Here is a 16,539-nt window from a genome sequence, read left to right on the forward strand (position 1 = left end):
TTAAAATGCCCTCTTGAGTAATCACAAATATGTGACCAAAATGATTTGAGAAGGATTTCCCATACTTGTACATTTTTTCTCACTATACTAAGTTCTGACAACTTAAACTCAATTTTCTGCAGTTTAATTCAATTCTCAAAAACACATGGTAAACATTCCTGTTGCGTGCTCAAAAATAAACACTAAAGAGATGTCAAAGGTTCCCATATAGATGAATGCATTCTCACTGCCTTCTTTAAAAACACAATTTCCAAGCTTTAAAAAATAAAATACCAACAAATGCTTAACACCTTTAAGATGGTAATTTTCGATCAATATTGGAGGGTTTTTTTTTTTTTTTAAGTCTATGCCTCTTATGAAAACTGAGAAAGCCAGTGAAAGCCCAGTGATAGCTTAAGAGGAACAAATTCTGTAAGGAATTCTGTACGGAACAAATTCTGTCTTCAGTACTTGCTGTAAGACAGTGTTACAAAAGCACTACTCTATTCTCATTCACATACATGTTCTTTATTATTTCCGACATTTTATCTCATCTTTCTTCTCTGTCACCCTTGCCTAAATGAGTAAGAGAAGAATTTTGGCAAATGCTAATTTAAATAACCTACAAAAATTACTGGTAGGCACTGCTACATGTTTTCATATGAATCAATCACTATCAAAAAAAATCAACAGAAAAAAATCAATTGCAGAAAAAAATCGATAGCAGTACCATTGCAATCAAATAAAGCATACTACAGACATTAAATAATTGTAAGTTTTGTTTGTTTGTTTGTTTTAATGTAAATGACACTTTTTACTAGTCGGGTACTATAGGTCTCTTTCCCGAAGTGGGGATCTGCCCAATTGGCAAGGAGACTGGGTGCACCAATGGTAGGAACAGAGTACAGAAGTTCTGTTAGCCATCCTCAGCCACTCCCCTCTAGATATTATCAGTTGTCCCTTTTAGTTTATGAAACCTGCTGCCAAAGGAAGAAAGTGTCAGTCAGTTATACCTAACACTGACTTTTTTCAATATTTTATTATTCACAATTATTACTAATTTACAAATAATTATGGGTCAAAACTAAATAAACATGAAGTGATATAGGTTTAACTAAAAATATTTTAGCATTTCTAATAAAATCTTTTCCTTATCCACTAGTAACTTTCAAAAACTGATCACAGAAAAGAACACAAGATTTTAGACCTCAATAAATAAGAAGCAATGCTTGGAAATAGAAGTATAACTTATTTTCCATTAACTTTTAATTTTCTAATTATCTCTCTAATATAAAACCAAGTCTATTTCCTAATTTAAAAAAGCATAAAGTGATTCTATTCATTCGAAAACTAGTTAAAACTACATTAAAATGTAGCCTATTAGTTAAAACTAACAGCGCCAAATGACATTTTACTGTTGCAGTAACAATTTTCCATGCTCTAACTTTAAAAGCAAACATAACAAATTTAAAAATCCACAGTCATACCATAAAATAATAGATAATTAATCATGAAATAGTTAAATATAGACCTCTGGTGACAATAGGTCAAACTTAAAATCCCACTAGACAAGTATACCCATTAAAAACAACAACCTTTATTTTAGTGCTTTTATAAACCCTTTACTCGGTAAATTTCAGATTGACATTTCCTTTGATGCTACTTATAGTACATGCATACAATTTCAGTTCATCTATTATTAGATTAAGGTGCACACCATTACCAGAATAGAGAAAATGATTGAATCATAGCATATTATTTACATGGAAATCTCTCTATAATAATTAAGTTAGTAAAAAGACTACAATTGAATAAAGACCAAATTTTACCTTTTCTGTATTGTAATATAAAGATTTCAAAGTAGTAAACAAGGGTGGGCAGCCTTTACTGAAGTTAACCCTCAGGAACTTATCCATTAGTTCTCTAAATTTTTCACCTAGAAACAAAAGTGTACTTTGTTATACTTCGACTGATGCAAACAGTTTACAAAATTATTTCATAAATAAAAATAAAACTCCTTCAGAAACAATGATTCCCCTATCCAATGTTTAAACCCAAAAAGTCAGTCAGCATTATTTGTTACCGCCAAAAAGCATAACAACAAATATCTCGGTTCGGTTGGCAAGTGTATTTTCCCTAGATGTAGATTCAAAATATCTTCAAGGAACACTTCAAAAGATAGGTAAACAAAATGACTGTGCAGCTTTGAGGAAAAGTAACCTACTATCTATTCTGAATACAGTCCCGATAGGAAGTACCTTTCCTAATCTCACTGACCAGCAGAGGCTCAATCCTACTATCTCAATCCTACATCTCAGAAGGCACTCTGCAAACTATATAAGGATTCTACTGTAACCAGCACTATATTTAAGTAGCAGTCAAAATATCTTTTTAAACACTAACACGGTATTTACAAATGTTTTCCGAATCAACTAGTGATTTACTTCAACAGTCATTCATTCCACAATCATCTAATCAAGCACCTACTATGTGCCAGGCATTGTTCCAGGTATCCAGGATATAGCCGTGATTAAAACAAAAAAATTTTTTTTAATTCTGCCCTCATGGAAATTATTAACATTCTAGTGGGTGAGATAGACAATAAGTAAAATAACATCCATAAGACATCAGACAGAGCCCTGAGGCATGCTAACATTAGAATTAAATAAATACCCTATTTGTAACATCAAGTAAATAAATCTCCTATTATTGCTAAACCCTTACCAAAAAGTTTCAGTGTCACTTTTTAAAAGCAGAAAAAATTGAAAAAAATTAATTTTAAATACAAAAGCTCTAACTTTTTGACAATAAGGGTTAATATGTAAGGACATGGATTTGCCCACTCAAAAGAAAAAAAAAAGATACATATATGTCATGAATGTTTTAAGCTAAAGTAAGACTACTGAAATGACCTTTCTTAAGGTTTCTTTAGGTATCACATTTTACCAAAATACTCAACAACCCAAGTGGTTATTTTTATTTGTTGTGACTGACACTACTGAACAAAACATGCATACTCAACATATTGCAGATGTCATAAAAATTAAGAGGAGAAATTTAAATTTTATTGAGTGAAAATTTTATCTAATATTTGTTACCTCAACTTACTACGAAGACTGTTTTCAGATGATCTCTAATCTTTATAACAGAGTAAGTGCTGGAAAGATTTGATCTCTAAAACTATTTTTGAATTTTAAGGAAGTAATCATGTATATTCAACCCAGAGTAGTATTTTGTGTTCCTTCGGTATACTCTGTATATAATCTTTTGAAAATCACAGATTATCAAGATTGCACAAAATTTCACTCTGGGTTAAATATACATCATTACTTCCTTAAAAATCAAAAAGTTTCAGAGATCAAATCTTTCCAGCACTTCCTCTGATATAAAGCAAACGTTAACAGTATTGTGGCAGGCAGTCAGGGATGTTGTTGCTTACTTCGTGTGTGACACTGTCCACTAAAAATCTCAATTTCCCCACTGTAAGATGCCGGTAACACCACCAGCCTCAAGAGTACTCTTTCATGACTCACACAAGATGAAAAGTATATAGCATAAGCACACAGTAACCACTCAATAAATGTTGTCTATCATTTACACCTTGACATCTGACAGCTATTGTATTTCTATAGTTAAGTTTCCACATTTGCTATCATCTACTGAGAAAACATGCATTTTACCTTCATGTCAGAGGCTACTCTGAACTCCTCTTCAACTTTCTCAATCTATTCAGATCATACTGGCAATTTTACTTAAAAGACAATGTACTCAGCTCTCAAGTATCCACTACACTGAAAGCCTCTTCTCCCATTAAACTTTTATTTCAACTGTGCAGCTAGCTATGATAAAGAATGAGGAAGGTCTTATATACTGATATAGGACTGAACTCCAGATACAGAGTTAAGTGAAAAGGAAAACAAGGTGCAGAACAATCTATGTTACTTTTGTACAAAAGGGGGAGGAAAAAAGAAAACTATACATAAACCCTCAAACACATACTTTTGCTTGTATATGCACAATGTATTTCTGGAAGAGTTAAACCATCTACTAGTAACAGTGGCTGTCTCTGGGGAAGTAAACTTGGTGGCCAGAGGACAGAGACACAGAAAAGATTTTTCAGTTAAAACCTGTTTTGCACCCTTTTATTCAGAACTGTATGAATGCACTGTCTAAACCAGAAGGCTACCCAGCTACTCAACTGCTCAGTCACACACTATATCCCAAAATTACTTACTATTTACCCATCTCAAAATTTTTTTCTTTACATATAAGAAAAACTGTTTCACAAAAATAAATAACCTCCCTTCTTCCTAACTATTTTAAAATAATTCTTTAGTACCCCCATAGTCTTTCCTTTAGGGGGGAAAAAAAAAGCTATCAATCATTATGTGCCTGACTCAGCCATAAAAAGGAACGAAATTGGGTCATTTGTAGAGACATGGATGGATCTAGAGACTATCCTACAGAGTGAAGTAAGTCAGAAAGGAAAAAACAAATATCGTATATTAATGCATATATGTGGAACCTAGAAAAATGGTACAGATGAACCGGTCTGCAGGGCAGAAATACAGACACAGATGTAGAGAACAAACATATGGACACCAAGGGGGGAAGTGGGGAGGGGCTGGTGGTGGTGGGATGAACTGGGAGATTGGGATTAACATATATACACTAATATGTATAAAATGCATAACTGATAAGAACCTGCTGTATAAAAAAATAAATAAAATTCTAAAATTTAAGAAAAAATCATTATGTGCCTGTTTAGCACTGCAGCTTGTAAAACAAGTTATCTGACTACAGAGATGCTATGCTAATTCTTCACTAAATGTAGTACAGATTCACATAAAAATTGATATTCCAAAAACCACCACTAAAATAATGAACATATAAACAGCAAGATCAGACTGTATCTGATAACCTGGGAATTTACTCTAAATAATGGTGCATGTTCTCACTACAAAAAAGAAATGATAATCGTGTGACCTAATGGAGGTGTTAGCTAACACTACAGTGATAATAATATTGGAATATATAAATGTATCAATCAATACATCGTACACCTTAAACTTAAACATTGTATGTCAACTATATCTCAATAAAAAATAAAAACAATCCAATGAAACAAAAATAAAATAGGAGCAAAATGTGATTAGCATTCTCATTTAATACTCTGGATTATCTCCTTCCCTCTTTCTCCCTCCTTGGCCAGTGAAGACTAATAGATCACGATGAATTAAACTAGTTATTTTGAAAATTACTGTTTTCACAGCACTTAATATTTCAGGCTGTTGCAGAATCTCCCCAGGACTTTGGCTGTTCACTAATCTGTAGGTAATAAACCTTTTTATCTAAAAACCAGTAAGCCTTTTTCAAAACTTGCATTCTCAAATTCCATCATGTTTCTTGAAAAAGATCTTATTGCCTTTGATAATGCTAAGATACCTTTCTTATTACACACAAAAATATTTCTAAACAGGCAAAAAAACTTCATGAAGTATTCAGCTGTTGCAAAGGTACAATTAAGTAGTTGCACAATTTTATATATGGTCCCCAGAGCTTTGTAAATACATGTATGTTAGAACCTCAAATGATGCTGACCTTGAAGCCCAAGCCATCAAGACCCCTCAACTGAGGCCTAGCTTGTAAAAAGATCCTTTTAGCATTTCAAAGACAATGTCCTAGAGGGTCCAGAATGATTCCACTTTAACCTAAATCACACTCCACATTCAACAACTGGCTCCAGGTTATCTTTCAGTAACAATATACTTCCTACCTTATACACAAAAGGCCACCTATGGTATGATTCTAATTATACAAAATGTCCAAAACCAGCAAGTCCACAGGTACAGAAAGTTAGGTTAGTGGTTGCCTGGTTCAGGGGTTGGGAGCTGGGAGTGACTGCTAATGGACATGAGTTTTCTTTTTGGAGTGACGAAAATTTCCTGAAACCTGGGAGTGATGATGGTTGTGCAACTCCCTGAGCACATTAAAACACGGAGTTGCACACTTTAAAAAGTGAATTTTATGGTATGTGAGTTATATTTCAACAGGCTGTTATTTTTTTTAAAAAGGAGATACAGAAATGTGAGCTCGAGCATCTTCCAGAAAACGCTTTTACTAGGGAAATGCTCCTCTCTGCACAGTACATCCCACCTTGGAAATTCACAACTCATATACTGAAAGTCCTGCAGAAGCCTGATTGTTGTGTTTAACCAAAAGTTTCCCAAACTCATGTGACTGAAGAACATCTCAGTACACAGGCGTCCTCCCCACCAAGCCTATTAACATCCACTGGGACTTAATGTTCCCTGGAAAACATTAGGAAATCTGCCTACTTCACAAAGCTGAAACAAAACAGGGAGGATCAGAATACTATTCATCATTTACATAAATGAAAGGCACTATTTATTTATTTTTAAATAAATTTGTATCTACTGTCTAATCCAATACACTTCTAAGAGGTATTTCATGTATTTTTAAAGTCAGTCAAATAAAAAGCTTTTAATTTCCATTAATCTTTTGATAAAAAGAAAATAACACAATTACTTAAACAAATATTTCCATTGTAAATGAGAATTTCATTAGAAAATATACCCCCCCCCTCGCCCCATGCCTAGAATAGAGATTTTTAAGTTATACTAGCATTCTAGGGTCTGACTTGTATCAAAAGACATGCCAGAAGTCCCAATAAATAATTCATAATATATAGCACTTACAACTAAAAATAAAAGATGACTTTAAGAAAAAGGCACAATTTTGCATAAAATCATCAACAAAGTCATTAACTGAAGAGCTAATATACTCTTTACCTCCTATAAGCTCAATAGCAAATGAGTTCAGCTACATGCTACAACTCAGGTCAAGGTCATGAATATACTATTGTTCAAACAGAAGCAAATCATAGAATACATACCACAGTGCTCCAATTTACATAAAGTACAAATGCAGGGTTTTGTTTTTATTTCTAGGGATACAAAATACATGGAGCTCTACAAAAACAATAGCATGATAAAAGGCAAATTTCAAGAATGCAATCAACTCTGAGGAGAGAGGGCCTTGCACAGCATTGGTGATATTCTTTAACACTGTGGTGGGCACAAAAAGCTCACAACTCTTTCTTTGAATTTATGTCCTAAAAGGAAGATCTAGAATGTCAAAACTTCTACCACTTAAATCACAATACCTCGCATATAATTTGTCATCAATTCTAAGGAATTTAATTTACCTTCTAAATACGCTGTTTACTTTTTAAAGTCACATAAGAAAAACACTTTTATATAAATAACTTCTGACACTTAAAACCAACATAAAGCTAACAACGTAAATACTCTTAACAACATATGCATAACAAATAAATAACTGATCTCGCCCACCCCCAAGACTGGTGTAGATGTAAACTCTATTCCAGAAACAAGCTTTTAAAATGTGAATGGTGTTGAGTAATTTCAACAAGTAATTATTAGTGTTACAAAAGATATCCTAATATTACCTGGGACAAGATTCAAAGGTAATCTTCTAGGTGAAATTGCTCTGGGGTGCTGCTTACTAATTTCTTCATAAATTTGAAGCCTCTCTTCTAAAGTGCCTATTATCAGTAAATATGCGTCAGATTCAAAGCATCAAAACTTTTATCTATGATAAAATGCTAATAAACTTTAAAAATTATGTTATAAATTAAAAATCACATTATCAGTATTAAAGCTGCTCTCAATTTTTGTAAGAATGACATTAAAAACTCTGTGGCAATGAAATAATCACTATATCACCATTTTAAACCCAAAGTCCAGAGAAAACCAAAATTTCACCACAACAGAGTCTACATCCAACTCTAATCATATACACACAAGACAGACTCAAGATACACTGCACTTCTCTGATATTCCTGCATGCACAACCCACGAAAAAGAAAATGTTCCTTATAATGTATCTTACATAAATCCTCTACCCCAATATAACCCACATAAACCCAACAAAAGTCTATAACGCCTATTGATAGGCTTAAAGAAGCAATAGTTTTAGGGTCATGAATGCAATATTTTAAAAGATGAACTAAGTTGCTAAGGAGGTTTGACACTTAAAATCTTCAATGAAACTCTATTACAAAGAACTCCATTAGTTCATATCCCTGTCCAGGTACCAAAAAAAAAGAACCCCATTAGAACAGACTTTTAAAGTGGCAATTACTTCTCCCAAAGATTATGATATAAAATATACTTCTAAAAGAAAGTTGTATCTTCCCTGTCAAGACCAACCTAATTTTATAGTACTAAATACAGGATCTATATGTAAACTACAGTAACAATCTGCAGAATCGGATCTGGGTCTAGTTTATTATTCTAAAATAATATCCTGCATAATTTACAAAGAGAGATCACATGCATTATTTTACATAAGCAATAAGATAATTTACAGCAGAATTTTTAAGAAAAAGCAAACCCATTTTTAAACTATACGGTTCTAGGTGGATTTTAATTCAGACCACAGAAATATAATTATTATAAAAATAACCCTTGGTGCTAGCAATCAAGCCACAGTAAATGCAGTGTTCAGTATCAAGATTATAAACACAGCACTTTAAAAAGTAAAGTCCGATTTTGTTTAGACTCCTTCCTTCCCCCAATAATACATTCTGGAGCTCCAATGTGGTTTAATTTTAAAAACTGGGATATGTGAAAAATTATTTTCACGTTCTGTTAATGATTTGGAGACTTCATGAAATATTAAGGACCCTTATACTAAAATTTACAAGAAGCCTATTGCATATTTTTAAAAAGCAGTTCTCATATTTATACCTAATCTTAGAGAATGAGACAAACTATGAGTATAAAAAACATTTTCCCACTACCAGATAAAACAAGTCTTATAAATGTAGTTACACTGAGACAAAAACCAAACCATTTCAATGCCCCATTTGAAGTCACAAGTTGGAGCTCCAGAACCTACCATGGGGGAGAAAAGGTCCTAAGGAACCTAAAAAAAGAATTCGTTTTATAATCAATATATTTTATAGTAAGCATGGATCCTGATATATGGAACGTATTACATTCATTTTACTAAAGCAGTTAAGTGATTAACATGCCAGTAACTGGTAGTTTAAAGAAAAATCAGTTATCTCACATTTCCAACCTGCAGACCCATGACTTTTGTCCTGTTTTTGTTTTTTAAAGACAGACTATTGATCTAATCAATATTTTAATTTTCATTATTTTCTTAAAAACAATTATTTAAGGAACTTTTTTAATAATTTGTGATATTAAATTTTAAATACACACAGAAAACCTGGATTCATGTATACAAGTGATTAAGATACAACAAATAAATTTTTCTCATAGCTCTTCCTACTATAAATGAATATGGGTAGCTACCTACTTACCATACTTTTTAAATTTAAAAATTCTGCTGTTTCAACACCTTCGAGTTTCATAATTATTTCATATTAGTTTCATAATTATTTCAGCCATATACTTACTTACCCATGACTAAATATGATTTTAGCAATAGTAACTGCTCCTAAAGATATTTAATTATGAGAGTATTAGGGAAAATTTAGAATAATATTCTAGATTTCTGAAAAGTCAAGCTTATCAAATTTCAAAAGAAGATGTATACAATTTATTCTACACAAATTAGCCTAGTTTGAAAGTAAAAGAAGAGTTTTTATGCTGATGCTATATACAACATACTCTCAGCAACATTTCTTTGGCCCGATTCTTATTCTTAGAGATTGACACTAACAGTCCTCTTATTCTTTAAAAATACTAAACAATTATGACATTTCCCAGAAGGGGAATGCCCATTTTCTTCCCCACCACTCTAGTTAGTGTAAATTAGTAACATTTTAATGGATCAAGAAACCTAAAATAATCTGTAAGCATTTATCACTTAAATATAAAAATATCTGAATTCATTTTCACTCCCATGTTTAACCTGTAATTTTCCTAAATGGAAACATGAATGCTAAAACTAAAAATATGCATCCTCAAATATTCTTACAACTTTATATTTTACTATACTTCAAACACTAGCTAAGGGCTTCCCTGGTGGCACAGTGGTTGAGAATCTGCCTGCCAATGCAGGGGACACGGGTTCGAGCCCTGGTCCGGGAAGATCCTTCATGCCGCGGAGCAACTAAGCCCGTGCATCACAACTACTAAGCCTGCACTCTAGAGCCCACGAGCCGCAACTACTGAAGCCCGCACGCCTAGAGTCTGTGCTCCGCAACAAGAGAAGCCCCTGCTCACCACAACTAGAGAAAAAGCCTACGCGCAGCAATGAAGACCCAACACAGCCAAAAATAAATAAATTAATTAAAAAAAAAAAAAACACTAGCTAAGAGAAGGTAGGAGAAAAATCATTACATACTAAGTTGTAGAGCTTTTTCCAAGCCTTCATAATAACACCAATTTTCTGCATTCCGATCAATCAAGTTTTTGAATACTTCGCTCGCTTCTTTTAATCGTCCCAATTTCAACAGCATTTCCCCTAAAATTAAGTTTAAATGTCACATTCATTTTGCTTAAACATTAAATACCTTTCTAATCCCAGAGATTTCACTAAGCATTATTAGTATAATAGACGTTTATGAAAGACAACTGTACGGTGCTTCCCTTTAGGGCTTGTTGCAGTTTAAATAACTAAACATAGATTAATTCACAGCTTGTCTTCAGAAATGAACCTTCATTTACACATTCTATTATACTAACATTCATTTTTGGCTCCCTCCCACACCATATATATGATATTAACTTGTTAGTAAAAAATCTTTGTATTATGCACATTTTTGTACACCCTTTAAAGTAACTAAAGTTACCTTATATATAGATTGGTAAATAATTCTAATGAAATATCCCTGCCTTCCTACTGCAAGATTTTTAATGTACTTTTCCTAATCAATTCTTATGTTAAACAATTCTCCATTCAATTCTCTTACTGTCCTTTCCAGGTCACTAAAACTGGAGAAGTTTAACTCACAAAACAATAACACTAAATACCACTTCACAGCAAGAAACTACACAAACCATGTTTACATGTGGGTCACCTCTAAGACTCAATTTCTTTTACTAAGCCATACAAATTGAAAGTGGGTATGGGAAATGAGAATCTAAATTTCTCAGATAGGGACTTCCCTGGCGGTCCAGTGGTTAAGACTCCATACTTCCACTGCAGGGGGCACGGGTTCAATCCCTTGTGGGGGAACTAAGATCCTGCAAGCCGCACGGCGCAGCCAAAATAAATAAATAACGAACTTCTCAGATAAAATGGAAAGCACACCTAATCAAGATAAAAGGCAGAATCTCAAAAAATATATCTCAACTTTCTATCCCTAAGCTTTCCCATTCCCTACAGAATCTGTTTCAAACAACCCTTTGAAATGTCTTCAGTCATACATACTATTTCAGCTTCCATCATCATCATATTACAGTAATTATTATATATACCATTTTACTATTTATTTTATTATATTGTATATTACTCAAGCTCTACAGTAAGACCAACAAGGTGTAACTACCAGTTTTACCACTTTCTAGCTCTATGACTTTGAATAACTTACAAAACTTCCAATTTCCATTTCCTTACCTGCAAAATATCAACTACATCAGTCTGTTTTTACGATAATCAACTGAAATAATGTACTTAAAATGGTCAGCACACTACTTGGTACAAAGTGAACACACATAAACATTTACTAGTTAAAACCATAAACAGTACGTTAAACTATACTTGAATTCAAAAAATAATAAAAGGAGAAAAAAAGAACTATGATTGTGCCCCATTCCTCCACAAGAGTAGAGGATAGCAGTTAAAAGGACTCATGAAAAGACATGAAAGAACCTTAAATGCATATTGCTAAGTGAAAGAAGCCAATCTGAAAAGGCTACATACTGTATGCCTCCACCTCTAATACATTCTGTAAAAAGCACAGCTATGGAGACAGTAAAAGGATTACTGGTTGCCAAGGGTTGGGGGTAAGGAGAAACAGGCAGAGCAGAGGATTTTTAGGGCAGTGAAACTACTCTGTATGATACTACAATGGTAGTATGTAAAATGTCATCATACATTTTTTAAAACCTAGAGGGTATACAACACCAAGAGTGAACCCAAATGTAAACTACAGGCTTGGGGGGAGGGGGGGTGTGGGTAGGAGGAACTGTGCATGCGCAGGGACAGAGGGTATATAGGAAATCTTTGTACCTTCCACTCAGTTTTGCTGTGAACCTAGAACTGCTCTAAAAAATAAAGTCTATTTAAATTAAAAAAAAAAAAAAAAGGAAAGGCTCTGAAGTCAGAAAGATATTTTTAGAAATTAACTCTACCTCCTGAAAGGCTGGGGGCAACTTGGGCAAGTCCTTAACCTCTCTTAGTTTCTTCAAATATAAAAAGGGACAATAAGTAATACCCATGTTAGAGGTGCTAAAAAATTAAGTGAAATTAAGCAGTTTAAGCAATTACCATACTGTGAAACACAGAAGAGTAAATAAACCTTAGCTAGTATTTTTAAGCTTTAGAAGTCCTGCAACTACATGAGATTTTAGTTTTAAACTAATTATTTATTTAGATGGACATTCTATTTAATACGGTGTTGCTCAGGAAATGGGTAATTGATGAGCAAAGCTATGTATAAAAAAGAAAATTTGTTTGACTTTGTTGAAAAACATTCTTAACAAACTATTTCTCAGAATCCTGTCTTCTTAATTAGCCCATAATGAAAATAAATGAATCTTGCTTTCATGAGGATCCCAAGTGTCATTTACTCTTCTCATTTTACTATATATGGAGATAAATACTGGGGGAGGGGGTTGAATATGAAGGCAGTATAACATACTGCTTAAGAAAATGGAATCTGGAGTCAAAATCCCTGCACCCAAACCCAGCACTACCCAGATTACTTAGCTGTGTGACTCTGGGCAAGTCACTTACCTCTCTGTTCCTCAGTTCCTGATCTCTAAAATGGATGTAACAACTACATCATAGGGTTGTTATGAAGAGTACATTAATTTTATTATTAAGCCATTACATTAATTAATAATGGCTTAATAATAAAGTATTTAGAACATTGCCTGATATATAGTGAGTCTCATTTAAGTGTTCGGACATAATAAAGTATATAGGTTTTATTCTTTTCTTTAATTGACGCCAATAAAAAAGAAAAAGCAGTTCAACTTACCTTTAATTTCTTCCACCAAAAGTTTATCACATATCTGTTTCTCATATGTTTCTATATGTTCCAAAGATTCCTGAAATAGATCTGCCTCCCTCATCACTTGATTCTGGTACAGTATCAGTTCACTATACTCATAGTCTATTTTGTTGGGAGGAACCTGAAAAAAATAACCAAATTATCTTACTTATATAATAATATAAAGCAGTTACAGATCTTTAATTTAATTGCTTTCTCAGGACAGTCATTCACACAGACTTTAAAAAGCAACCCACAAGCAGTTACAAATAGAAGAGTGATTAACAGCAAAGAAGATTAATATATTCTTTAAAACAAATAAAGGAGTGGGGACTTCTGCCTACAGCAAAGTGAAGAGGTTAGCAAATCCTATTACCAAAGGAAAGTATAAAAATGATTAAAATCCTAAAGAATCTTCCAAAAAAAACTACTAGAACCCATAAAGGAGTTTAGCAAGGTGACAGAATACAAGATCAATATATGAAAATCAATTATACTTCTATATACTAGGAATGAACAACCTGAAAATGAAATTAAAATAATTTTCAAAATAGCATCAAAATGAAAAAAACATTCAGGAATAAATTTAAGAAACAAGACGCATATACCAAAGAATACTCAATCTTTTTTTGACTCTATATTTATTCTCCCCAAATTGATCTAAAAATTCAATGCAATCCCTATCAAACTCTCAGCAAGCTTTCAGAAACTGATAAGCTGATGCTAAAATTCAAATGGAAATAAAAGGAACCCTGCATGGACAAAAGAATCTTAAAAAGAAAAACAAAGTAGGAAGACATGCACTTCAAATTTCAAACATCCTTTAAAGTTACAGTAATCAAGACGGTGTGGTTGGTACTGGCATAAGGATACACATATAGATCAATGGAACAGAATACAAGGTTCAGAAATTAGCCCTTATAATCTGGTCAACCGATTTTGAACAGATGTGCCAAGACAATTCAACAGGGACAGGTTAGCCTTTTCAACAAATGATGGTGGGACAATTTAATTAATATCCATATGCAAAAACCTTAGACACATACTTCATACCATTTACAAAAATTAACTCAAAATGGATCACAGACCTAAATGTGAGCGCTAAAACGATAAAAGAAACCTTAGAAGAATAGGAGAAAATCTTTGTGACCCTTTGCATAGAAGAAAAAACAGGTAAATTGGACTTCAACAAAATTATAAACTTTTCCTCTTCAAAAGACACCATTAATAACATAAAAATACAAGTTACAGACTAGGAGAAAATATTTGCAAATGATCTATCTGATAAGGAACTTGTATTGAGAATATTCAAGAAACTCTTACAACTCAGCTGTAAGACAAATAACCCAACTAAAAAATGGGCACAAGAGTTGAATAGACATTACATCAAGGAAGAAATATAAATGGCTAATAAGAACATGATAAAATGCTCGATAGCATTAGTTGTTAGAAAAATGCAGAGAAACAACTAAAACAGATACTACTACACATCCACTAAGATGGCTATCATCAAAAAATTGGACAGTTAACAGGTGTGGGGATGGGTAGAAACCGGAATTCTCACACATTGCTAGTAGGAATGTAAAATGGTTCAGCCACGTTGGACGACAACTGGGCGGTTTATTAAAAAGTTAAATATATACTTACCATATAACCAAGTAATTTCATTCCTAGGTATCTACCCAAAAGAAATAAAAACATATGTCCACACAAAAACTTATGCACAAATGTTCATAGCAGCATTATTCATAACAACTAAAACTAAAAACAATATATATGTCCATCAATTAATGAGTGGATAAACAAAGTGTTATCCATAGACCACAGTGTATCCCTATAATGATGAAACAGTATTCAGCATTAAAAAGGAATGAACCACTAATACATGCTCTAATACAGGTGAGTCTCAAAAGCATTCTGAATAAAAGGATTCAGAGAGAAAACACTGCATTTGATTGCCTTTATTCGAAGTTTCCAAAAAGGGCAAATCTATAGAGACAAAAAGCAGATCAGTGGTTGGCTGGGGATGAGTGGAAACTGACAAATGGGCACAAAAGAACTTCTTGGGGGTGACGAAACATTCTAAAACTGGACTGTGGTAATGACTACATGACTATAAGTTTACAAAAAAAAATCTTTGAGATGTACAACTAAAATGGGCAAATTTTATGGCATGTATTATACCTCAAAAAAGCCTTATACCTCTTAATTATACTTATTATTACAAAAAATAAGAAAATTCCACACACCTAATTTTAACCATCAAATTGCAATAACACTGTATTTAAAATGAAAGAGTGTTTATCAAACCCCAGTGAATATGGTACAGTACACCCTCTTATGGCAAGGACTTGATTCCTGGATAAAGACAAGGAACTAGTCTCAATACAGAATTCTCTAGTTCGCAGTAAAAAGCTAAGAATCTAAGTAAACATGATGAACTTACCACACTCCCTTATGAGAATAAAAATAATAGAGGATTTAAAAATATATTAACCTATGAAAATAGAACATACGAGATATCAACAAACTTCTGGGAAATGGAAAGCAAATGAAGAATAAGGGATCAAGTAAAACAGAAGAAGCTAAAGCCTACAGTAGCTATACAGAGGAAATCTTTAGGGAGGGTGGCTATCTGCCCTGGAAAACACCAAACAGGGTCAGGATTCTGAAATGACAAGTAAACAGAGGGTGCGGGAACGAGAAATGGGGCTCAAGATTAAAGGATTAACTGAAAGGCTGACCCTGACCCCATTTCCATCAACTCAGCAGCCAAATCCTTGTTTAAAATATTACCCTGTAACCAGGCATCCATCCCACTCAAAGAGTCAAGAGCTCTTCTTCAAAGAAAGCAGATAGTCCCAGAGAACTGGATGCTAAGGCGGGGGGGGGGGGGGGGGGGGGGGCGGGGGCGGGAGGAGATATTCACTGCAGCATTATTCACAATAGTCAAGAAAGATATGGAAACAACCTAAATGTCCATCAACAAATGAATGGATAAAGATGTGATATATATATACAACAGAATAATATTCAGCCATGAAAAACAAGGAATTCCTGCCATTTGCTGGCTTAAGACACAAAAGTATAAGTATATTCCCTAATGTTATAAAGGTAACACTTAAAGAACCAGAAATATTCATACAACTATTATCAGGAGAATGGGGAAGAGACAGTGAGGTGACATAAAAGAACTATATACTACTCTATTGTAGCAAAAACCGTAGAGAATGCCTAAAATACATATAAAAAGTTGAACGTGCATTATTTAGACATATGGCGGGCTGTGTTCTTCCATGTCTTCTCTGAACTAGACTCTGGATAGCAAGGCAGGGACAGAAAGGTAGAATAGGGGACTGTTATCATGTGTACCCTGCAAC

The 16,539-nt window shown here is 33.5% G+C and overlaps 1 protein-coding gene across 7 annotated transcripts in view; it reads right to left on the reverse strand.

Annotated features, from left to right (window-relative positions):
- The window catches only part of NAA16 (N-alpha-acetyltransferase 16, NatA auxiliary subunit), a 66,617-nt gene that overhangs the window by 36,977 nt on the left and 13,101 nt on the right, over positions 1-16,539 (reverse strand). For 5 of the 7 annotated variants that reach the window (XR_011070979.1, XM_068526538.1, XM_068526534.1 and 2 more), the window contains 4 exons: positions 13,148-13,301; positions 10,345-10,464; positions 7,472-7,567; positions 1,809-1,915 (listed from right to left, as the gene is read on the reverse strand). Coding sequence is in view for 6 of the 7 variants with exons in the window: in XM_068526538.1 (XP_068382639.1) it covers positions 1,809-1,915; positions 7,472-7,567; positions 10,345-10,464; positions 13,148-13,301 (477 nt within the window). In the remaining variant the exon portion in view is untranslated. The remainder of the gene's footprint in view (positions 1-1,808; positions 1,916-7,471; positions 7,568-10,344; positions 10,465-13,147; positions 13,302-16,539) is intronic. The other 2 variants (XM_068526535.1, XM_068526537.1) reach the window with 2 other exon arrangements.

Source organism: Eschrichtius robustus, chromosome 18 (genome assembly GCF_028021215.1).
Source record: "Eschrichtius robustus isolate mEscRob2 chromosome 18, mEscRob2.pri, whole genome shotgun sequence".
Lineage (NCBI taxonomy): Eukaryota > Metazoa > Chordata > Mammalia > Artiodactyla > Eschrichtiidae > Eschrichtius > Eschrichtius robustus.